This window comes from Barbus barbus (genome assembly GCF_936440315.1).
Source record: "Barbus barbus genome assembly, chromosome: 41".
Taxonomy (NCBI): Eukaryota; Metazoa; Chordata; class Actinopteri; order Cypriniformes; family Cyprinidae; genus Barbus; species Barbus barbus.
Genome location: NC_136719.1, coordinates 15054496 through 15080231, shown reverse-complemented (window position 1 = coordinate 15080231; position 25736 = coordinate 15054496). Strand labels below are relative to the sequence as shown.

Here is a 25736-nt window from a genome sequence, read left to right as displayed (position 1 = left end):
TGATATTAAGTAAATATTTTAAACACGTAAGTAAGAGTTACTATACACCATAAATACACTATATAGCCTCCTACTACTATATATTTTGACCGCATACTCACCAAAACAATGGCAAATCTTTCCTCTAGCTCTGTTGGGTCAGGCATGGGAACTTTCAAAGGCATGATATGATGCTTCATCTCAGATTGCCCGTCCACACTCTCAATATTCCCCATATTTGACTTTTATAATGTCGTCCAGATCCAGGATTCAGATGCTCTGTGTCTAAATCACTCTTTGCCTCCCGGCGCTCTTTATAAATCCAATATACATAATACGTGCGATCACATTCCACTTTTGCTTGGTTTGGTTTGGTTTAAAAACAAAACAAAGTTCAAAAATATAAAGTGATTCTTTTCAGAACCGATTCCTAATGATGAGATATCTAATGCCTTAGATTTAAATAATCTAAGTGAACAAAAAAGTATCACTCTGATGTTCTCTTAAAAAGTATTGTATTGCAGATGTCTGGACAATCCATGTCAAGCAGCCAGTCCTCTCGTTTCTTCTTTTTCTGCTGTTTCTCTTCTCTTGTTTATGCTGTGGATTTTTGTTTTTGATGTATTGTGGGTGATCCCGATCTGTTAACTCGCTGCGTCCACAATGAAAGCCATCGACATGCGACTGAACCCACCCTCTACAAACTGAACATCATCACATCGCTAGGGTAAAGTTGAATGACTGGGGTATTCTCTCTCTGTCGCCATCTGCTGGCAGGAAACTGGCATTACAGCATCACTAATTAGGCATCCACTGTGGCATTTTAATGACTTTATTCATGACTGTTTGGCTTTAGCTGAGCCTACTACTATTTTCTGTCGAAACAGAGAATATCACAGCTGTTTATTATTCTAAACATAATTGGCTAATTTATTATGAATAAAGAAACTGAATTATTTAAATATAAACATACCGAAGGCATGTTGAATCTCAACATCAAAAAATAAAACAAATCTGTGTTTAAAGTGCAAATGGTATATTTATTAAAACTGCAATACAGGCTTTGGTTAATAGGGTGCAGAAGCACTACATTTCAATGTCAAAAACATCTCTCTTGTCCTCCCTACACCTCTTTATTCAAGTGTCTTTCTCAGGAGGAACTAATTCTGTACTTCAAGACACAACTCAAGCATTTTTGTAACATTTTTGAGAGTCTGTCTCTCTGGCACTTACATTTTAAATATTCATGCTGCCTTTTGGTTCAAACATACATACACAGAATATATATATTTGAAATCTTTGGGAAAGTACACACTTTGCACAGTGATTGACACGTTTTTGATATGCGTAAAATGAATAGTCTAGTCACAAACATGAGGCTAAAATATGTGAACCAAAGATATAAAGAAATGTTCAGATAATAACTAAACACTTATTAGATTTCAATGAGGAAACAATAAAAAAAGCAATGCTTCATCATAGACTTAAAAAAAATCAGAATACTAATATTTAGCAATTTCATCTGAAACTAATCAACTCCAGAAGTATTTTTTTTGTTGAAATGCTGGAATGAAATGCAATAAACACTGAAAAATTACATCTGAATAGACGCTCCAAATTCTCATTGCCGCCATCTCAATGTCCCATAAAGTGCAGGAACTCAAAAAGCTACAAATTATATACTTAAAATGTAAAATGTAACATTTCTCCAACTGTTGCTGTGTTGACTCAAGGTGGCGCCCTCATAGTCTTCTTGTGCTAACATCATTTGTTTAAGATGGAAATCAAGCAGGCTATATTTTGGGTGAAAGCTAGTTGCACAGCAATTCCATGATGCAATCTTAGTCCTGACAACCTGCTCTAGGACCCTCTGCTAGTGTCAGGATAACATCTGTGAAATCGGCCTCCACTTTAAACGATTGCAAATAAAGTCAACCTGGGAAGGCCAGTCTCTCAGTTGGTCTCATGTGACAAGTCATACCTGAAATTATACAAATAGGAATAGATGTAAGCAAACACTGTGTAATCTCAGAGTAATCTACAACTGTACAGCACATACCACTGTGATACTCCTGTCTTGAGATCCAGCTGACTCAAGTCTAGCTGAAGCTGAAACAGAATGCAGATTGAAATTTAGTAACGTAAAGATGGTCTGTAATGTCTGTGGGTGTTGTTATCTGACTCGTCATATGATGAATACCTTGCCAAGAAGCTCTTTTTCACGACTCATGAAGGAAACGCTGTTCTTCACAGACACTTCAAGATGTTTCTGCTTAGCTTCTTCATGTGACATGTCAAAATCAAATCTGTAGGAGCGAGTGAAAGATGGTGAACATTCGGCTCTCGATGTCATCAGATTGTGATTTGATGAATGTTCCTACTAACCTCTCATTGAACTCAGGTTTGAGGCTTTTCTTCTTAACGCTGGTCTTCCTTTTGGTGATCCGGTTCTTGTCCGGAAGTAGAATAAAGGAGATGTACGTGTCTGGAGGATCCTTAGAGTAGGATGGCAAATTCCTGTGCAAGAATACAGAATTACGAAAGAAAAATAATCTGAGGACCATAGCTCGTAATAAGGCTCTTTTTCAGCCTTAAAGATATATTTTTGTCCTTTTTATGCTTGTTAAATTATTTGATAATTTATTATATATATATATATATTAAAATGACCATTATATTGTATTATTATTTATTTTGCAGGTATATATTAATATATATATATATTTAGAATATTAAAATATTCATATACAGTGGTGTGAAAAAGTGTTGGCCCCCTTCCTGATTTTTTATTTTTTTGCATGTTTGTCACACTTTAATGTTTCAGATCATCAAACTAATTTAAATGTTAATCAAAGATAACACAAGTAAACACAACATGCAGTTTTTGAATTAAGTTTTTTTATTATGAAGGGAAAACAAAATCCAAACCCACAAGGCCCTGTGTGAAAAAGTGCTTCCCCCGTAAACCTAATAACTGGTTGGGCCACCCTTAGCAGCAACAACTGCAATCAAGCGTTTCGATAACTTGCAATGAGTCTGTTACAGCGCTGTGGAGGAATTTTGGCCCACTCATCTTGGCAGAATTGTTGTAATTCAGCCACATTGGAGGGTTTGAGCATGAACCGCCTTTTTAAGGTCATGCCACAGCATCTCAATAGGATTCAGGTCAGGACTTTGACTAGGCCACTCCAAAGTCTTCATTTTGTTTTTCTTCAGCCATTCAGAGGTGGATTTGCTGGTGTGTTTTGGATCATTGTCCTGCTGCAGAACCCAAGTTCGCTTCAGCTTGAGGTCACAAACAGACATTGTCCTTCAGGATTTTTTGGTAGACAGCTGAATTCATGGTTCCATTTATCACAGCAAGTCTTCCAGGTCGGCCGGCCACTCCTGGGAAGGTTCACCACTGTTCCATGTTGTTGCCATTTGTGGATAATGGCTCTCACTGTGTTTCGCTGGAGTCCCAAAGCTTTAGAAATGGCTTTATAACCTTTTCCAGACTGATAGATCTCAATTACTTTCTTTCTCATTTGTTCCTGAATTTCTTTGGATCTCAACATGATGTGTAGCTTTTGAGGATCTTTTCGTCATGTTGTGTTTACTTGTGTTATCTTTGATTAATATTTAAATTTGTTTGATGATCTGAAACATTAAAGTGTGACAAGCATGCAATAAAATAAAAAATCAGGAAGGGGGCCAACACTTTTTCACACCACTGTATATGAATATTTTAGTTTCATAATATATACATACACACACACACACACACACACGTTGAGACTAAGCTATCTAAATGGGGACATCCCATAGGCGTAATGGTTTTTATACTGTACAAACTGTATGTGCTATTGCCCTACACCAACCCTACATCTAAACGTAGCCCTCACAGGAGACTTTCTGCAATTTTACAATTTAAAAAAAACTTTGTTTAGTTTATTTTTAAACCCGTTTTACAAATGAGGACGTTTTGGAGATTTTGTCAGGTTTACCTCACTTTTGGGTACAAATTTGTCCCCAAAATATGGTTAAGTAGGTACACACACACACACACACACACACACACACACATATATATGTATATATATTTAACATACTGTTATATTAAAGATGCATTAGTAATTTTTTTGTCCCAAGCTAAATATAACTTAATAGTAATTGTACTCAACAAAATGTATAATTTAATTATATACTAAGAATATGAACTATATTATATTATATAATATTTAGATTTTTGTTCATAATTTGTTTTATTATTTATACATATATATATATATATATATATCCAAGATATAGTTATATTATATGATATTATATTATATAGCAACTGAAAGTGTCCAATAATTGGTTGATTACCAAAATAAAGTGAGTCGTTTTAAATGGTCACTTTGCATTATTCATTGATCGGTCTTCATTTTACTGGTATGACACCTACCTGCAGGCATGGACAGTAATGACCAGTCGGTTCTCCTCAGATGAATAGGCAACAGAGAGCTTCACCTGGGCCTTCCCGGTTGAACTGGCATCCTCACCTCTGTATTTACATCCATCCATACAAATAACCAACACACAAGTCAATGTCAGTTACTGTTTGGTTCTGTTTATGAAAGCTAACATACTGTTGCAAATTAAATACAGCTCCTCTTGAGCTCACCCTTGGACAGGCACACTTCTGTGTCGGAGCTCACTATTGGCTGCAGCAGCTGCGTCTCCAGTGGGGATGACATGACTTGAATCCTCTGCATCGCTACATTGAGCCAACTTGCTGTCTAGGAGCTTTTTAACAGACTTTTTATTTATACTACCAATAAAAATTGATGGCTTTGAAAGAAGCATTTTATGCTAACCAAGGCTGCATTTATTTGATCAAAAACGCGGTAAAAACAGTAATATTGTAAAATATTATTACAATTTAAAATGACTGTTTTCTATTTGAATATAGAGCAAAGTGCAAATTATTCCTGTGACGACAAAGCAGAATTATCAGCAGCTCAGATTGCAGTCTTCTTTAGAATTTAGATTCTTTAGAAATCGTTAAAATATGCTGATCTCATGTTCAATAAACATTTCTCATTGTTAGCAATGTTGAAAACAGTTGTTCCACTTTTGTGGAAACCATGACCAAATTTTCACAATTCTTTGATGAGTACAAAGTTTAAAAGAGCAGCATTATGTGAACTCTTTTTTTGTCACATTATAAATGTCTTTACTGTCACATTTGATCAATTTAATGCATCCTTGCTGAAGAAAATGAACAGTATTGTAGCAATTGTGTTTAATTCCATGTTGAGTACAATACACTACATGTGTGTGCATGTTGGAACACGGCTGTCTGTATTAATAGACTTCACTCTGGCTGAATGTAAACATGTTCTGCCGTTCAGCACATGTGTGATTTCTAACCTTGAGTTCAGCTCTCAGGAGAATCTGACTTTCAGGCATGGCTCCATCCAGACTGAACCAGCGGTCCAGCACCAGATCCTTCTCATTCAGCAGCTCCCTCACAGGAAGCACAAGAGAGCCCAGAGCCTGACCCCAGCTGTGAGAGAGCTACAAACACACACCCAATTCATATAAATACAATCCAGAGCAGAAAACGTTATGTAAATATCATCTTTCTGACATATTGTCACTCCTTAAAATCAATTTACTGTAATATAGTTTCTCACTTTGACTATAAGTGTGTCTTCTGTTGGATTATGAATCAGGAAATGAAAAGCTTCATCCCACTGTGGAGAAGTCGAGCGATTGACAACCTTGTGGGGGAGACACGATTCCTTTATGAGTCTTTGATAGTTTAATAACATCAGTATAAATGTGTCAGGATTTGAGGATCTTACTTTGGTCCGGTATGATATATTTTTGAGGGACAATTCTGCTCCTGCTTTTGGCTCTTTCCCACTATTTTTTAACTGGAAACAACAGTACATTTTCTGTGCTAACATATTCAATTAATTGAAGCAAAGTTGATGCTAAATACAAGCTAATGCAAATTAAGCTGTGAAGAAATAATTCAAATATTTGAATGAAAATAAAATGAAACTCACAGGCAGACCATGTGCTCTCTCAACATACACAAAAAGCAGCGCAGCAGAAGGAACCGTTTTATTCAGGTAAGACTGACGATAGTTGTAATGTAGGATCTGAATGCAAAAAAAATAAAAATAGCAAAATCAGTTGATATTATTGAATTCGGATGAACAATTAAAGCATATATAATAAAAGCACATTACCTGTTCAAGTCTGGTGGGTTCGGAAACTTTAGGCACCCATTCCAACACAAGATGAATTCGTCCAGACTTCACATCATTCAGAGTATACCACTGTAGCAGGACACATGCATAAATAGGTGTAAACAAGCATACAACCAGATATAGAAAGTATAAAAAGAAAAAAAAAGATGAATGTTTTATGTAAAAACAGAGCCTCACCTGATCAGTAAACTGAGCACTGATGAGGTCCCTGAGACTCACTTTAACCCTGCAACCAGAAAATAAATCAATGCAGGAACAATACTGACATTCATCAACAAATCCGAAGAACTGATTCTTGATTCACTAGCCAAAACAATGTAACAGACAATCTTAACTGCCACTTTGAAACGAATCAGAGATCACTAGTATGCTCTTAACACAAATGCGCAGTACATTTAAATTGTACATTCAATATTCAATACCCTTAAAGCTATCCGTCCTCAGACTGTAACTTACTACTTCATATACATTAACATATATATTAGGCCTGAGCAAAACAGAAATACAGATATGTATCTTTTAAAGAAACATTTTGACAATCAATAAAGTCAGCCTATCTCATGAAGGGATATATTTTATGTGCTATAACATCACACAGGCTCTATTACAATTGATACGTGTTTTTTTAAACATTTACATAATAAAGTCTCATAACCATGGCTCTGTCACACAAATTATAAAGAAAATGCTATTAGCTAGTGGCAACAGCATAAGAGACCTCTATCAAAAACACACACAAAAAAAAAACTTACCAACCCCAAACTTTTAAACAGATTTGTAGGCGACTTTTAGCTTGTTTTTTCCTTATTAAGAATCAGTAAGCTACTATAATAAAACTTCAGCATAAAATTGTGAAAGTAGACAAGGAAGGTTGCCTCACCTGCCAAGGAAGTCGTCCTGATCAATGTCTTTATCATAAAGGTTAAACTCCACCTCCTGACCTGGGAGCTGGGTCAAGATCACCTACAATACAAGCAGACAGGTATGCATTACTAATAAATATCCCTTTGCAATGGGGACATTTATTTTCCAGAGTCGAAAAGGAATGATCGAATGAAGTGACTGTCGAAGAAAAATTCATCTTGGTTGATTTTACATGATTTTCTATATGCTCATGAAATATAGTGGAGTGTTTCTTTCTAGTTTCTTACCCTGAGTTGAAAAGTACAGCTTGTGAGCTTGTAACCTTGAGTGCCTAGAGTGTGGATATAAGGTGGAGGAGCACCCTCGCACTCTGCAGCAACCTGTGTTTCTATATGACTGTCTGACCTTCTTTGCAAAGAATAAAACCTTTTTAAAGACTAAGAGTGAGTTTGTCTCTTACATGGTGAAAGTGATTTTAAATTGCCATGACAATTTGGCGTCAGAAGTGGGATTCTTTGGACGTGCCTTCCAGATTAAGGGACGAGGGACCGACCGCCAGGGCCCAGAGAGGGACACCACTGGAATCAATAAACGAACCCAGGTGGCAACAGGACTCTCTGGTAAGAGACAAATCAAAATGTTCTAAAGAATTTAGGTTTTGAAATTAGAATTGGAATTAAGATAAGGGGAAAACCACACTGGTGGGTCTGACTCTGTGGTAGCGTGTAATCAAGAAGTCTCTAAGAAAGATTGAGATTACATGGATAGCACAGTTAAGAAGTTTTCTAGAAAGAAATTGAAACTGGGCAACGAGGCGTGATCGTCAAGAAATTAACGCGCAACGCAGTTAACATATTTCTAAGAGGGGAAATTGGGTGCGCTCCGCCCGTCCGGTTTTGGGATAGAGATTGGATCTGTTGGAGACGTCCGAAGGAGCGCCAAAATGAAAATCCACAGAGAAAAAACAGCCAGTATGGGGAAGGCCCAGAGCAAGCTTGCTAAATATGATACACCGGTATTTTGTCAAATGAAAAAATGATATGGCCAGAAATGCATGCAAGATATGGGGAAACTAATTAATAAGTATTATGATTTTCCAAAAGAGGGAACGCTGAGTGTCACAAGATTGAATGTGGTAAAGGAATCAGTTGAAGAGGGAAGCAAAAAGCAGAAAGGGTGTTGTGTGAAGCATATGTGTGGGAAATGTGAACAAACCGTGATTTGTTGGATGGGGGAAGCAGATAAGAGGGAAAGAAGGGCAATGCAGAAAGGACTAGCATGTAGAAATGGGAAAGATAAGAAAAATGAGAAATGTGAAGAAAAAGTAACTGCATCACATAGACCTACTAACCGCTCTGTCTGTGTCTCTCCACATTCACCACCACATATCCTCACTACCCCGTGGCTGAGCTGCGAGCCCTGAAAATGGACCCTGACCTCAACTGCTCTACACCAAAAAAAACAACAGCACCGCGAGCAGAAGAAGAAGAAAAAGAGGAAGACCCCGAAATGATTCCTGAAACCCCCCACAAAGAAGCTGAAGAGGAAAGAGTACTAGCTGCTCCCCCGACAAAGAAAAGAAAAACCAGACAAAAGGTAAAAGAAGAAAATGTGAGCATAACGGCTGCGATGATCGAAGTTTTGGGGCCTGATGAGCCAATGATGGTTCTCAGACCATGGACTGTGAATGATATGAAAGAAGCAATGGCTCACTTGCCAAGCCCAGAGGAGCCAGATGACAAATTTTCTATGGAACTGGTCACGTTCTGGAAAGAATTCAGCCCCACCGTGCACGAGCTGAGGAGGCCGCTGGCAGTGAAACTGGGTGTTTCCAGCTGGCACAAAGTGAGTGGAAGGTTGCAAAGGGAAGACTGCCGAAGAGAACACAGTGAATGGGAACACAGACACAATCTGGAATACCGCACAGCTGTTGAGGAGCTGGCTGAAGCTATGAAATCATCATTTCCAGCACGTGTGGACACATCAAAGACTGGCAAATGCTGCCAGAACGGAGAAGAGTCTGTACAAGATTATTATCTTGCCTCTATGCAATATTCAACAAACACAGTGGCTTAGAGGAGGCCGACGATCGAGGAAATCAGCCTGAGACATGGAAATGTCATCTGCGGAGCTGGTTTTGAATGGACTGAGACCTGAGATTGTGCAAGCAATGAAAACCAGCTACATCGAATGGAAAAATGGATGGCTGTCTGCCGTGTTGGCACAATATTTGCATGCAGAAGAGCTGTAGACAGCAAAGAAAGAAAGAGCTAAAGCAAAGACTGACAAAGATCTACAGCTGGCCCTAGTGCAAGCTGTTTCGAGGCCGGGGGATTCTGTGTGCAGTGCCGTCAGAGGAAAAAGACAAAGCAGAAGAAATTTTTAAGAGCGGGGTTGTTGTATCTGCAAAACTGATGATTACGAGGTGAGAAAATGCACCAAATGCAGACTGTGCAAGAAGGATGGTCATTGGGCCAAGGACTGTCAAGAGAACCAGCGAGATCAAGAAGCAGACTGAGATGAGGAAGACTGAGAGCAGGGAGAAGGGGTTCAGGGTGGGCAGCCAGCGGTGACCGGAAAAAGGGAAGTGAACATTTTTTAACCACATACATATACACATACACTGATGTACATACTGCTCTGTGCAATGAAGAAAAAGCTTGCTTGTCTTTGTGTTTGTGATTTAAGCGATGAAATTTTTGATAAATGTTTGATGATGTGTGAAAGTAAGGAATTTTTAAATATACCCAAATACCCCATGCTGGTGGAGGGGGTAATGATTTTAGCTGATTCTGGGGCATTGAAAATTTTTACGACCATGTGACTTGCCATGTCAACCGTCATTATCAGACAAAACAAATGAGTCTATTTCTGCATCAGGGCACACAATTTTTGAAAGATATAGGGTACCCTTAAATTGTAAAACAGAGGGGGGGCCGAGTGCTGAAACATGCATTTATTTATTCACCAAACTGCCCTGTACCCCTTATGGGTCAAGATTTGATGTGTAAATTGAATCTGATGCTTGTTGCAGACTCCTCAGGGGTCAGAGTGACAGAGGAGGAGCAATTGTGCCATCTGCAAACAGAGCCTCAGTGGGCATATGAATCACACATCAAAATCAGGATTAGGTTGAAATGATGTGCGAACTGGCTAAAAGTCAGACCAAGCCATTTAACATAGAGATTATGTTGCCTGACAATTTATATTGCACGCCACATGTCGTAATGGAACGGGAAAACCAATATGAAAAAGACTGGGTTGGGGGAGAAAAAGGAGAAACTTTGAGTTTTGGGAAGATATTTTGGACAGAAAATATGTGTGCTGTTTCAGTTAGCCTGATAGAAAAACGGCTTCCTTTTTTCCTAATGCCAAAATTGATTGGAATGAGGAGGAAGAGGAGGCATTTTTGAATATGAAAATTCAACTGTCTCTACTAGCCTCAACTTTGGGCCTGCCAGTGCCAACAAAGCCTTTTGTTCAGATGGTGGATGAGAAAAATGTGTTTATGACGTCTGTGCTGTTGCAGCATCATGGAGATAAATTGCGACCTGTGGCTTATTTTTCAAGCAAACTAGATCCGGTTGCAGCAGGCCTGCCACACTGTCTGAGAGCAGTGGCTGCTGCTGAACAGGCCGTCATGGCGTCTAGAGAATTTGTATGTTACTCTGGCCTGATATTGAATGTGCCACATGCTGTGTCCATGATTCTGCAGGAACAGAAAACATTGCATTTATCGACGGCTCGTTGGTTACGATACCATACTATCTTCCTTGATCATTCTGACGTACCACTTGAAAACTGCGAAAATGTCTTCTTTGTGGATGGCTCAGCTTACAAAGATCCACAAACAGGCCAGAATAAAGTTGGCTATGCAGTAACAACTGAATTTGAAGTCGTGGCATCTGGCTCATTGCCAGCAAATTATTCAGCACAAGCAGCAGAACTTGCGGCGTTAACAGAAGCATGTAAAACCACACTGGTGGAAATCCGTCACAATTTAGACCGATTCGCATCACTCATTTGGGGTTACACATGACTTTGGAGCACTGTGGAAACACAGAAAATTTTTAAAGTTAGATGGGCGCCCAATATTGAATGCTTCTCTGGTGGCAGCTTTACTGGAGGCCATTCTGCTGCCAGACAAAATAGCCATTTGTAAATGTGCCACACACACAAATAAAGACTTTGTATCCACAGGAAACGCCAGAGCAGACGCAGCAGCGAAGGCCGCAGTGGCTAAGACAAAAGAAACAGAGTGTACTATGCTAATTGAAAATAACCCAGACATTTCCTCTTCTTTACAGAGCATGCAGCCCTTTGCCTCAGGGGCAGAGAGAAATCGGAAACAGTGTGGCTGTAAATTGGATGATGGTGTCTGGATGAGCTGTGATGGCAAGCCTTGTTTACCCTAACACTTCTTTGCCCATTATGCTAAGTCGATGCATGGTCTTGGTGCAAATGATGAAAAGAACTGTGGTTTACAAAGGCGTTCACAACTTTTGCTGAACATTTTTGTAAGAGATGTCTCATCTGTAATGCCCACAATGGCAAGGGTAAACCTGAGCCATTTGAAATTCTCTTTGGTATACCACCATTTATGGGGATGGGCGGGGGAAAACAACAGTTGCCATCGACAGAGGTTTTATGAGCATGACATGTTGAGTTACTGCAAAGAAATGTCTTCTCTGTTGTCTAATGTCTGGGTGCAGGTGAAAGCTGCCCAGGGGAATGTTGCTGAAACTCCCTTGCACAACATCAAACCTGGTGATTTCGTGGTGGTACGAGATCTGAGGAGAAAGAGCTAGAAAAGTTGGTTGGGACCGTTCTAGGTGCTTCCGACTACCCACATGGCTGTGAGGGTAGCTGAGAGGGCAACGTGGATTCATACCAGCCACTGCAAAAAAGTCCCATCTGCACCTCAGGAGAAGGAACGGAGGTAATAAAAGATCTGAGGCACGTTAACGTTACCAGTATCATTACTCACATGAAAATGGCCGTAAAAGAGCCTGAATGAACAAACAATGTACGGTTTGAATGGTTGGCAAATCTGTGGGGAGGATGGGGATACTGGTTGTTTAATACTGTATTACCAAATATGGCGACAGGATTGTTGCTGTTGCTATGTTTACCATGCATTTTTCAGTTCATATCCAGCTCAGTACAGAGACTGGTGAAGACTAGCGTGTCACATCAGATGATTAAAATTATGGCTTATTCTGATGACATGTTTTTGAATTGGAGAGAGAGAAATCGGGTGAAGACACGACTAGTAGTGGAAGCTACAGTGAAATGTGTTAAATGAAAGGTGAAATTGAAACATGAGACGTTTGACCAGTGTTTAGCCCATCTATGTCTATACTATTTAGCTTGCTGAAATTAGGGTCTGTCCCCACACAAAAAGCCTTAGCAGGTTTTTCTGACTTCTTTTACAAATTCAAGAGTGATTATTTATACGAAAATCAGAGATGAACAGTATAAATGTGATGTAATAGCTTAAATTTGCTTTATTGTTATTTTGAGTGTATTACATATAATCCTAATAGAGTTGTAGATTTAGAAATGAATTTAATTTTTAATTAGTTATCAATAAGTGAATTATTAAATTGCCACGACAACTCTTAAAGCAGAAATCAGCTAGACAAGATGGAATCCTTGTGTTTTAAGAAATAAGCCATATCCCTCCATGTTACACATGAAATAAATTAGCATGCATACCTCATAAAGTTCATTCCAGATGGGGTTGAGGTTCTCTTTGATGACCTGACTCTTGAACGCCAGTCCTCCCACTCGGATCTTCACATACGGGTCACTCTTTCCCTTCACCATCCCGCCCATTAAATTGTCCTTAGCGATAAGACTCTGGGCTTCTAACAGGTGGATTCGCAAAACACCCTATATTGAACATGGGATAATTACAAAGAATGATAACTTCAATTAATCGTGATTAATCGCATCCAAAATAAAGGTTTTTGTTTACATAATATATGTGTGTGTACTGCGTATATTTATTATTTATATATAAATACACACACATGCATGTATATATTTCAGAAAAATATGCTATGTTTGTATATTAAGTATATTTATATATAATATAAATTATTTGAATATAATTATACTGAACAAAATTATAAACGCAACACTTTTTCTGTACAAAAAAGGCCTATTTCTCTCAAATATTGTTCACAAATCTGTCTAAATCTGTGTTAGCGAGCACTTCTCCTTTGCCTAGATAATCCTCCCACCTCACAGGTGTGGCATATCAAGATGCTGATTAAACAGCATGATTACTGCACATGTGTGCCCTAGGCTGGCCACAATAAAAGGCCACTCTAAAATGTGCAGTTTTATCACACAGCACAAAGCCACAGATATTGTAAGTTTTGAGGGAGCGTGCAATTGGCATGCTGACTGCAGGAATGTCCAGCAGAGCTGTTGCCCGTGAATTGAATGTTAATTTCTGTACCATAAGCCGTCTCCAAAGGTGTTTCAGAGAATTTGGCAGTACATCCAACCGGCCTCACAACCGCAGACCTCACGTGTAACCACACCAGCCCAGGACCTCCACATCCAGCATCTTCACCTCCAAGATGGTCTGAGACCAGCCACACGGACAGCTGCTGCAACAATCGGTTTGCATAACCAAATAATTTCTGCACAAACTGTCAGAAACCGTCTCAGGGAAGCTCATCTGCATGCTCGTTGTCCTCATCGGGGTCTCAACCGACTTGAGTGGGCAAATGCTCATATTCGATGGCACCTGGCACTTTGGAGAGGTCTTCTCTTCACGGATGAATCCCGGTTTTCACTGTACAGGGCAGATGGCAGACAGGGTGTATGGCAGGGGTGTCCAAACTACGGCCCGCTATCACTCCTGTGGCGGCCCGCGAGGGATTTAAAAAAAAAATGATAAGAATCTGCAGAGGTGGGCAAACTACGGGCGTTTTCATCCAGCCCGTGAGGCAGTTGTTCCAATATGCAATATCAGTCAAATCCAATAGATGACGCTGTAGCCTGTAGTGCAGTATATAACCCCTGATTTACACTGTCCCGCCGCTCCGACGCGAACACCGGAGCTGATCGCGCCCGCTACAGTCGATCCGCGGCGCGTTTCAGAAGCGCCTCTTCGCGCGGCTTCACTAAAGACAGGCGCCGCGTCTATTTTTGACGGACGCCGCGTTCAAGCCGCACAGCGACTACAAAATAAAAAGTCAAAATAGCTATATTCACTACAAAACTGGCACAATAGTAAATAAGTTACATGTTTTAAAAATGTGAAAGTGTTCATTTGTTTTGAAAAATGCCTTGTATTGGAACTGTTTTAAAAATGCTTAAAAGACTTTCCAGTATCAGAACAAATGGCAGTGTTATCCTCCTGCTCACGGGTGCTGTCATTTGGGGAAAACATGGAAATAATTTGACATTTTTTCTTGCAAAGATAAACACATTTTTCCCATTTTTGTGGGAAACACAAAATGTGTTTCCCACACACATTTTTATGAAAATGGATACAGTACAGTTTTTTCTGGATTACAAATCGCGTTTTTTTTTATCTGAAAGGTGCTGTAATTTCCACGGTGACTTATATAAAGTTTAAATTGTGCATTTTCCAGCAACCACGCCGCTAGTTTCAGTTTCGCTTTAAATATTTAAGGCTGGGCGTTTATAATATATGTTTATGGTGAATGCCACTATAATTTGTGTTTGTTTTTTACTTATGTTTTCGTTCTTTTATCTATTCTGAACACTGCTAAATTTACAGGACTTTTTGTGGAGTGTAGGGAATATAAAAACATGTTTCTAATGTTTGTAAACGTTTCGTTTATTTTACATTATTTCTGAATGAAATTATAAAATGTGTCTTATACATAGACTTGTACACCAATGCAACTTATCTGTGTGTCATAAAGTGCTCATAAAAATAGGTAGAGATGGTGCAAGAAAAGAACTGCCATGTATGTACAAGTATACATAGTACAGTAGTAAGCTTCATTTGTCATAAACATATTATGCGGCCCCTCACTTAATGTGGAAAATTTGATGTGGCCCTTGAGTCAAAAAGTTTGCCCACCCCTGGTGTATGGCGTCGTGTGGGTGAGCAGTTTGCTGATGTCAACGTTGTGGATCGAGTGGCCCATGCTGGCGGTGGGGTTATGGTATGGGCAGGCGTATGTTATGGACAACGAACACAGGTGCATTTTATTGATGGCATTTTGAATGCACAGAGATACTGTGACTATATCCTGAGGCCCATTGATGTGCCATTCATCCACGACCATCACCTCATGTGGCAGCATGATAATGCACGGCCCCATGTTGCAAGGATTTGTACACAATTCCTGGAAGCTGAAAACACCCCAGTTCTTGTATGGCCAGCATACTCACCGGACATGTCACCCATTGAGCATGTTTGGGATGCTCTGGATCGGCGTATACGACAGCGTGTTCCAGTTCCTGCCAATATCCAGCAACTTTGCACAGCCATTGAAGACGAGTGGACAACATTCCACAGGCCACAATCAACAACCTGATCAGATGTGTTGCACTGCGTGAGGCAAATGGTGGTCACACCAGATACTGACTGGTTTTCGGAACCCCCCCGGACTCCCCCGATACAGTAAAACTGCACATTTTAGAGTGGCCTTTTATTGTGGCCAGCCTAAGGCACACCTGTGCAATAATCATGCTGTCTAATCAGCATCTTGATATGCCACACCTGTGAGGTGGATGGATTATCTCGGCAAAGGAGAAGTGCTCGCTAACACAGATTTAGACAGATTTGTGAACAATATTTGAGAGAAATAGGCCTTGTGTATATAGAAAAAGTCTTAGATCTTTGAGTTCAGCTCATGAAAAATGGGGGCAAAAACAAAAGTGTTGCGTTTATAATTTTGTTCAGTGAATATAATTGTAAATACATGTGAATATTTTCAAAATATATTTATATGTATTTATATACATATATATTTATATATACATAATAAATATACACAGTACGCACACATATTATGTAAACAAAAACGTTTATCTTGGATGCGATTAATCGTTTGACAGCACTAATTTTATTTTCAAAAGACATCAAGATCTACACAGGCTCACCTCAGATGCAAAATTTCTGTCCGGACTAGTGTGCTCTGGACGTTTTGAAGTGGAAGTCACTTTTGATAGCCCTGAAGACACTTCTGATTCAATATCTCCATCTCCGGGTAATGGAGTTACAGGTGTGGTAAGGATGGCTTCTTCATTCATCCACAACACCTGAAACATACAACTCCTACATTACGTGTCCTCAAGTTTTTAATAACCAAAATCAATCTATCTTATCTTACCCTCAGCATAGCTGTGATGTAGATACGGCTGGCCGGTCCGGACTTTTCTAGCTGAAACCATTGATCCATGCTGAGCTCAGCACTGGAGAGCAGACGGGACAAGGGAATAGACAAACTTCCCAGAGTCAAAGCCCTGTCATCATCCTTCACCTGGGACAGATGGAAGAAATTACAGTGAAAAAATGTTGTTTACATGTATTTATACACAATTAAATGAGCAAATGAGAGGATATTATTGCAGTTACATCATGAAAAGGGGTAAATTAATAACACTCTAGATTTAATATTTTGCAATCACAGTGATTATGCTGTACCTGGATGTCGATATCTTGTTTGCGTGGGTCCTGAATAAAAAATGTAAAGGCATCCTCCCATACTGGATTGTTAGTCCCATACACCGTCTGGATTTTTAATTAATGAGAAAATATATGAAAGAGTGACTCCAAAAGGTATAAACATGCCCTAAACTTTACCCATAATGTATAACAATGACCTCATACCCTGCTCTCTTTGGTGGCATCCTGGACAGAAATCTGCACCATGGGGCTGGGGTCCTTATTACCTTTCTTAAACTGAATAGAAACACATCCTTCTGAATAACATCAACATTTTAAGCTCTCTTTGAACAAAACAATAAATGCTGAAAGAAGGTGCAGAATACAAACTTACAGGTAGATCTTGTGCCCGGTCCAGATAAACAGTCAAAATAGCAGCAGAAGGAGGATCTGCTGTCTTACCATATATCGTAATCTTTTTATTCCTCTCCAGCACCTATATTTGATAAAAGGGTTTAGTCTGGAATTAAAGGAGAATATCAAGAAATACACATTTTTATAGTTTGTCATTCAAGAGCTTACTTCGTTTAGGCGCTCTGCAGAGGGCAGCAGAGAGAGCCATTCTAGCTTGAGATGAACCTGACCTGATGGTGCATCCTTTAAAGTGTACCACTAAAAACACAGCGAAAAGCAATTCATTACTATTATAAACAATACAGACTGCATAACTGAGAAACAGGTAGGGTAGTGAAATAAATATGTGTGCCACTGATTTAAAAGACATAATACAGAACAATAATGGAAAAGATTTTTGGTGTAAAAAAAATCAACAAAAGAAAATAGAAAATCAACAAAAAAAATTATATATACTTATATATATATATATATAGACTGTATAAGTGTGTGTGTATACGTGAGTGTGTGTATGTGTGCGTGTATGTATAAATAAGAATTAGTCCACAAGATGTACCTCATCCAAAAGAACTGCTTTCTTTACAATACCTAAATCCAGCTTCATTCTAAAAAATTATGATTCACAGAAAATAGAGAAAGACAAAAATAGAAAAGCATTTTTTATATTAATAAAGATTTATTATATTTCTAATATATTTCTTTAACTCAACTTAACTATATATACATTTATTCATTATATTTGTATAATTATTCATTATTATACTATGATATTATTAATTAATTAATACCTCCCAAGAAAGTCATCCTGGTCAGGGTCTTTATCAAACACCTCCAGCTCCAGCTCCTGACCAGGTACTTCATGAACAATGACCTAACAATCACACAAACACACAGTCACACAGAAATGCACATGTGCATAGCTATAAAATATGTGACAAATGGCATTAAGCACATTGCTGACTTAGAACAGTAAAGCTTCAAAACATCTTGAAGATTTGTAATACATAATCTTGCAATAATCGGATGTTTCTTTGAGCTTGTGCTTTTGCTCTAAGATCATCTGATCTCAGCACATGATAGTCACATACTGCATCACACTCTGTTTTTTTCTTGCTGTTGCCACATAGTAAGATCACACTAAACACCTATGTAGTGTTAGAAGCTCAAAAAACCACAGCTTCCCCTTCCTCAGAACTTTGACACTTTTTTCAGCAAACACACTGATCACATGCTATCCATACACATCCCTCTCTGACCTCGTACATCTCCCTCCATTGAGGATTAAGGTTGTTGTCCACATGGTGGGAGGTGAAGGTCTGCGTGCCCACCCGTAGCACTGCATACGGGTCAGACTTCCCAGATATCACACCTTTCATGTAGTTATCCTTGGCAGCAAGGTTTTCTGCCTCCAGCAAGTGGATGCGTACTATACCCTGTGGGAAAACACAAAACAAGTGTGAGCAAGAGTGCAAGAGGCGTACCTTAAAGGAATCGTTCACACAAAAATAAAATTTGCTGAATATTTACTAATTACTTCACATGCTCATAAATGGATTCTCTACGGTCAATGGGTACCATCAGAATGAGAATGTGTACCATCTACATGACTCCAGTCCATCAACGAATATCTTGTGAAGTGAAAAGCTGTGTGTTTGTAAGAAACAAATCCATAAAGACATTTTAACTTTCAAACTGTTGCGAGAAAATAATATTATCAGGTATTTTAGCTGAAAGCCACAGATTGAATTTAAAAACATCTTAAGGATGAAGATTTTTGCTTCACAAGATGTTAATTGATGGACTAAAGTCATGTTGATTACTTGTGGATTATTGTGATGTTTTTATCAGCTGTTTAAACTCTCATTCTGACGGCACCCATTCAGTGCAGAGGATCCATTGGTGAGCAAGTGATGTAATGCTAAATTTCTCCAAATCTGTTCTGATGAAGAAACAAACTCATCTACATTTTTGGATGACCTGAGGATGAGTTTCAGCAATTGTAATTTCTGGGTGAACTATTCCTTTAATTAACATATGTAATTATGTAAATGAGAGCACACCCTTGCAGTTCAACATTATGAAGCAGCTACACTGGACAAGCATGCATGATGAAACTATGGAGTATTAAAGTACACTTGATGGATCTAAAATAAGAAGGTTAACATAGTTAAATACTCCATTAAAGCCCAGTGAAGTGTTACCCGTGGGAGAGGGGAACGCAGCTGTGCTACGTGCAGATTGGCCACCAAAGGCACAGTGAGACGATTGGGGAGAACCAGGAAAGAGGCGATTGCATCCATTATCATAGTGTCCGACATGGCACTGAAAATGAATGCAAGGGGTTCGTACAGAGAAAATGGGACACAGAAGCACAAACAAAATACATTTAAACTATTTTAAAGCATGGTTTCTGAGTGATTATAATGAGTTAAGCTATGATAAATATGAATGACTGCATGTTTCCCTGCTTTATTTGAATAGAGGGAAGCTCAGCAGACTTTGAATAATCAGACCAATGCTCTACTGATTATTAATGAATGAAGCATATGAGAAGAGAGAGTTACAGTATTAACATTTAATATCGGTAATATAAACCATAAAACCATTGTATCAACAGATACAAAACAAATGCACTCACTTCAAACCAGGTATGTCTAACAAATTGGTCAACCCAGTCCAGTTGATGTCGAGTTTCTAAGATGTAGAGAAGCAGAAACAAAGACTGTGTAATAAAAGAGGGGGTTATTACGAAGTGATATAGTAATTAAGATGGAAAATGGTGTACTAACAGGTCTGCGAATGAAGAACATGGTGATGGCTCCAACGAGAGGAACATCTCCAATTAGAGGTTCCAAGATCACCCTCAATTTTCCATGGAGCTATAGAGGAAGATATACTGGTTTCAGTCAATGAGTCTTTTATCTATGATTTTTAATGTGTCACGTTGACCTCCTCCTTACCTGAATGCCTTTCACTCCAGCTTTACAGAAGTACCTCTTCACCTCAACGTCAATCTCCACATCTCCAGCATAACTGCAACACAGCCAAAAGGATTTAAATACAGTACAAGCCAATGGTTCTCAACCTTTTTTGGTCAACAACCTATTTTTTTTTTGTCTTAAATGTCGTTCAATCCCCCCAAGTAACAGAATTAAGACATACAGTTTAAGATGATCACACAGACAACAAATTATAAAAATATATAGATATATCTAATATAATCTAAAAGAGTTTGTTTTTTAAAAGAATCAAAAATACTATATAAAAACATACTATGAATAAAAAACATCCACAACTCCAAGGTTGAGAACCTGTTTGCCAAGAACGAGACCAATAACACCACCTGATATAAAGATCCAGTATCACTTGATGTTTATCATACTCAGTGTAGGCCTTCACCCCAACTACCTTCATAGCCTATTAAGAAATAAAATAAAGTATAAAGGTTTCTTTAAACTTCTTAGTCAGTGGCATACATTTTCAAGAAATAGCTCAGATAAGCAGAAACTGAGAATCTTTTATCAGAAATAGATTTGTATACCCTGTCACCCAGGTCAACTTTGGTGAAGCTGAGAGTTTGCAGATGAGCGCTGGAGGCTCGGATCGAAGGGGCAATAGTCTCCACCAGCAGCCTCTCCAGATACTGTCCAACAAACGGCCAGGCCTGCTGCAATATCTGAGAGCCGGGATAGTTATGAACAATAAGAAATGGTAGAAACTTATGAAGATGACAATATCAAGTCAATTAAGAGGTTTTTGCTTCAGAGTATATAATATAAATATTTAATTGGATAAAATGTACTCTTTCAGATACAAAAACATTAGAGCATTATGTTTTGAAATGAATCACATTTGTCAGTCAAACCTCAGACGGAAATCACAAGCACTAAGGAGGAAAACACTACAGAGCACTTTTTTCTTTACCGGACTGCTGTACTCAATAACCTCATAAAAATAACCTTTTTTTAGATTTTAGATTGAGCATTAATAAAAATACTGATTGATTTTCTATACACTGGTGCAACAACTTAAATCTTTTTAGTTTAACACCAAAATCATGATTAAATACAGTTACAAAACCTGCATCATAACATAATCATTTACTGGGTGTTTGCAAATATCATCAGTTCAAATAACGGCTAAGAGCAGTGTGCGTTTGTAGTGAGCTTTGACGCATATCCCACAATCCACCCTCCCTATTCTCACTGTCTAAACAAAAGGTTGTTTGAGACAAACCTTTGAAGCCTGAATGCTAACAACAAGCATGGTGTGCAAGAAAACTCAAGAACAATCTGTGAAATGTCTGGCCTGTTACTCTGAGAAGCTCTAATATGTGAATAGACTAATGAAATCTCAAAGCCAGTATTACATTTTTGTGCTTTAAAAAGAGAAATAATGAAAGAATCTGAAAGATCATGCGGCAGTCAGTCTGAAGACTTTCACAAGGCACTTTTCTTCCTGATAAGCTCTCAAAGTCTATGTGGTTTGTGGGGCTATTCAAAAGCCTGTGAAGTAAGCAAATGTTTTGTAATTTTCACATATTTTACAAGGCTTTGCAATGTAGTCTGTGGGTCCTTTATTCCAAAATAAGGTCTATTACGCCAATGAAAACTTAAACATTATGCAAAGACTGGAGTGCTGCTAAACCATTCAACTATTTATCTTCAGGGACTGAATTTGAAAACATACACGCTGTGCCCTCAGGAGCACGAAGCAGAAACAATGAGAACAGCAGCTGCAGTCATGTGTGCATTTGTGTATTTGAATAAAGTTTAATACCTTGTTCATCCACTCAACCTTTTCCACGTCAGGAAAGTTCACCTATTGAAAACAAAGAGTACACTTTGACTTCCAATGTCAACACATATAACAGAACGGTTTTACATGCAGTATGCAAGGAGACCTCTTATTCTATACACTAAACAAACTGTGAAGGTCAGAGCTGTTGTTAACAAAACACCAGCTTTTTCCAGGGAACACAGCTGTGCAGACACAGGAATATACAGTTTAGCCAGTTCTTGAAAATACTGTCATTCTTGCACAAGAATACTTGTAATTGTTTAACAAAATGTACTCCATTAAATAGCATGGCAATAGTAGATCATAATATTAAAATGACTGAAAACAAATATTCAGGGGCAAAGTAACCTTAATTAAAGGTCAGTTCTGATTTCAGTGTAGATGTTTAACTATAAATAAATAATAAATTACAATGAAATTAAATTACAAATAATAAAGTTAAAAAACAACAAGGTAATTAAATTAAATATAACGTGACCCTCTACATCAAGGGTGTCAAACTCAGTTCCTGGAGGGCCGCAGCCCTGCAGAGTTTTGTTTCAACCCTGCTCCAACACACAAACCATCTAGTTTTCAGCCTGAATGACTTGATTAGCTGGTCATGTGTGTGATCAGGTGTGTTTAATTAGGGTTGCATCTAAACTCTGCAGGGCTCCGGCCCTCCAGGAAATAAGTTTGACACCCCTGCTCTACATACACGATTCACAACTATATATTTTAATCTAAGACACCAGACAAAGGTATATTTCTGCAGCAGTGCTCTTTAAAGTTTAAACACATAATTTGTAACAGGATGTGGGTAGGTTTATACAAAACACATCAGTTAAAAAAGCCACTATGTACATGTGAAGTATGTGAGGAAAGTGGCACAACCGTTTCTCTGACCACAGGTCATACTTTTTCAAACAATTTTCAACTTCTTCGTGTTTTCCCATCACCCCCTCACCAAATTCTTGCTGCAAATTCATTTTGCCATTTAGCTGCTGGTGACTCAGTCCCATGAGGTTGGATACTTCAATGTCCAAATATAGCAAGGACTGGCCTGACTTTGGATTGTAATGAAGTTAATGAGGGACGGGGGATGAAAGGAGGAAGGAGAGGAGAATATAAATATGACCTGTGTCAGGGAGTGTGCTGGATGCTTATGAAAGGGAGAAAACTGTAAACTTTGATTGGCAGAGTTGGCTGAAAGAAGCTCTCGCTATGATGATGTTGCAATACAGAGATATGATCATGCATTCTGACTAAAGATAATGTTGTAATATAGTTATAAATATAGCACCAAAACTACGAGTTCCCTTTTAACAAAATTAAAGAAACCTTCTGTATGTACAATCTTATGTAAAAAATGTAAAATGTATGTAAAAAATTTTAACGGTTTGAATAACTACTTTATAGTTCAAATAAAAATCTTACTAGTAAGATTAAAAACATTACTGCTATGAACCGGAATACACATTAATAGTGCCAAATAAATATATATATATATATTCATCTAATGCTAGAAAAACTGATATGGTACCATCAACTATTTGAATATTACTAAATAAAAACTAAGGACGGGTAGTCACTCAGTTACTAGTAAAACTGAAATACTAGAATCAAAGAGTTGATTTCTGAGCTACAGTCCCCATAAAATTCAATGGAAAAAGCAATTGGTTACCAGTCACATGTTTTTTTTTGGGGGGGTTTTTTTGGTATAGTGGCTAGTAGCAAGTATAGATAGTTTGTAATGATTATATATCAGTTAACTTAAATCTTACTTGAATGCGTACTAGTGAAAAGGTTGTTAGCTGAACTACAGATCCCCAGAAATGATGGCCACGGAGCTGAAATGATACTAGAATGATGCCATTTAAGGTATAAAATCGCTTACCCATGCCGGTAATTCCTGTTTACTTCTAAACACCCGTGTAGTGGTGACATCCTGCTCATTTTCTAAAAAATACATCGCGCTTTGCAGTCGCGCTTGTTTACCATCGCGACTGTGTTTCCATCCCATATAAACCAGGAGACCGAGCAAAACTAAACTGATACTGAATCCGAAATATCCAGCCAGGTAGACCGGCAATAAGGCACCAACGCACTTTCCAAAGGACCAGAGAACGGACACGGCGTGTTTTCCAGCGGAATCGCGAGGTAGGGCCGAGTCCGCAGCCTCCGGAGTGGAACCCGCGCTCGGCCCTGCATCCTCAGAAGACATCGGCTCTTTCTGCATCAAATCCTGTCTTCTGTGAGCAGTTCCGCGCTAGACACTACAAACCAACTCAATACCGCTCGGAACAAAGAGGTGCTGTACACATACGATTAAACGAACAAAAAATTACTCATAATTCGTTCACTTTACGAAAACAGCACAGACGTATGTTCCTTTGCAGCGGAAAGTTGCCCATTTCTAGTTTGCTTATGAGATGGGCGTGTTTTGAAGGCTTCAGCTCTCTACTAGATTCTTGTTAAAACCATGCCGAGAACCTTAAAACGTCTGAGAGTGGGATCATGCACATTTTCAGGGTCTTTCTTAAGAACTCACTCATTATTTAGTCACTGAAACCCCGTTATATGTTATGCTTTGAGCGACAGAAAAGGCTGAACGCGAAAACGGGTCATTTAAAGTTATAAAGATGCAGTACATCAATATAATTTTAGCCTCCAGCACACATTTCTGTCGGGTGTTTACATACTGTCATGTGACAACCAATGCGGTGCACTTTCCTACACGCTAAACAAAACACTAATGATGCAGAAAATGCATTTTGTTTCATGACTGGGGCAAGCTAACGCAAACGAACATTTGTCCATTAACTACGACTAAATTATGGAGGACTCACAGACCTGCACTGCAGTCAAAACACTGAAGGCAAACTAGTCATCACCTAGCAACTGGCTCAAGCCAGGTTATGTTGCTGTGCAGATTAAATCTGTATTGTTTATGCACCTGTGTTTGATACATCGTACAATGAGTGCAGCATTTACCATCACACTCACAACTAAATTCATTTGTTCAAGGTCTTGCAACATTCAGACAAATTACCAGCCCTTAATACAAAGCTCTACCACCCTGCGGTTACTTGACTAAAAGCACATTACTATATGCAGATAAAACATACACTAAACCGCAATTTTCATGTTAATTGCTGCCATAGTTTCAGCAAATCTACTCCCTCAGCAGTTAATTGAGATCCTGGACCACAAAACCAGTCATAAGGGTCAATTTTTTTAAATTGAGATTTTCAGGTACATCTAAAAAAAAAAAATTAGAATATCACGAAAAAGGTCAATATTTTTTGTCACATTTCAGAAAGTGAAACCCATATATTATATAGATTCATTACACATAGAGTGAAATATTTCAAGCCTTTATTTCTTGAAATTTTGAAGATGGCTTACAGATAATGAAAACCCAAAATTCAGTGTCTCAGAAAATTTGAATATTACATAAGATCAATAAAAAAAGGATATTTTAAACACAAATGTCAGGCTTCTGAAAAGTATGTTCATTTCTATGCACTCAATAGCTACTTGGTTGGGCCTCCTTTTGCATGAATTACTGCATCAATGCATCGTGGCATGGAGGCAATCAGCCTGTGACACTGCTCCGGTGTAATGGAAGCCCAGGTTGCTTTGATAGCGGCCTTCAGGTCATCTGCATTGTTGGGTCTGGTGTCTCTCATCTTCCTCTTGACAATACCCCATAGATTCTCTATGGGGTTCAGGTCAGGTGAGTTTGCTGGCCAATCAAGCACAATAACACCATGGTCATTGAACCAGCTTTTGGTACCTTTGGCAGTGTGGGCAGGTGCCAGGTCCTGCTGGAAAATGAAATC

General features: G+C 38.6%; 2 protein-coding genes across 10 annotated transcripts in view; both read right to left on the bottom strand.

Annotated features, from left to right (window-relative positions):
* The window catches only part of LOC306860307 (formin-like protein 3), a 41106-nt gene extending 40414 nt beyond the window's left edge, over nucleotides 1-692 (bottom strand). For 4 of the 8 annotated variants that reach the window (XM_079401937.1, XM_079401938.1, XM_079401939.1 and 1 more), the window contains exon 1: nucleotides 102-692. In XM_079401937.1, the coding sequence (XP_079258063.1) occupies nucleotides 102-215 (114 nt within the window). In that variant the 5' untranslated portion in view covers nucleotides 216-692. The remainder of the gene's footprint in view (nucleotides 1-101) is intronic. The other 4 variants (XM_079401934.1, XM_079401935.1, XM_079401936.1 and 1 more) reach the window with 3 other exon arrangements.
* A 308-nt stretch (nucleotides 693-1000) lies between these two features.
* On the bottom strand, nucleotides 1001-24329 carry esyt1a (extended synaptotagmin-like protein 1a). 2 transcript variants are annotated; one of them, XM_079402610.1, is made up of 31 exons: nucleotides 23789-24329; nucleotides 21892-21933; nucleotides 20654-20788; nucleotides 20456-20529; nucleotides 20073-20145; nucleotides 19902-19991; nucleotides 19751-19806; nucleotides 19314-19434; nucleotides 18369-18545; nucleotides 17901-17983; nucleotides 17669-17717; nucleotides 17281-17370; nucleotides 17093-17194; nucleotides 16924-16995; nucleotides 16738-16824; nucleotides 16424-16573; nucleotides 16194-16352; nucleotides 12810-12986; nucleotides 7108-7190; nucleotides 6405-6453; nucleotides 6207-6296; nucleotides 6021-6116; nucleotides 5814-5885; nucleotides 5643-5729; nucleotides 5377-5523; nucleotides 4628-4749; nucleotides 4409-4507; nucleotides 2365-2496; nucleotides 2180-2285; nucleotides 2039-2088; nucleotides 1001-1960 (listed from the first exon to the last, which is right to left on the bottom strand). In XM_079402610.1, the coding sequence occupies exons 1-31, from the start codon at nucleotides 24128-24130 to the stop codon at nucleotides 1933-1935; spliced, it is 3240 nt and encodes a 1079-aa protein (XP_079258736.1). In that variant the 5' UTR covers nucleotides 24131-24329; the 3' UTR covers nucleotides 1001-1932. The 2 variants fall into 2 exon arrangements, with proteins under 2 accessions (XP_079258736.1, XP_079258735.1); XM_079402609.1 differs by having other exon boundaries at nucleotides 1883-2088.
* Between the last annotated feature and the right edge of the window lie 1407 nt (nucleotides 24330-25736).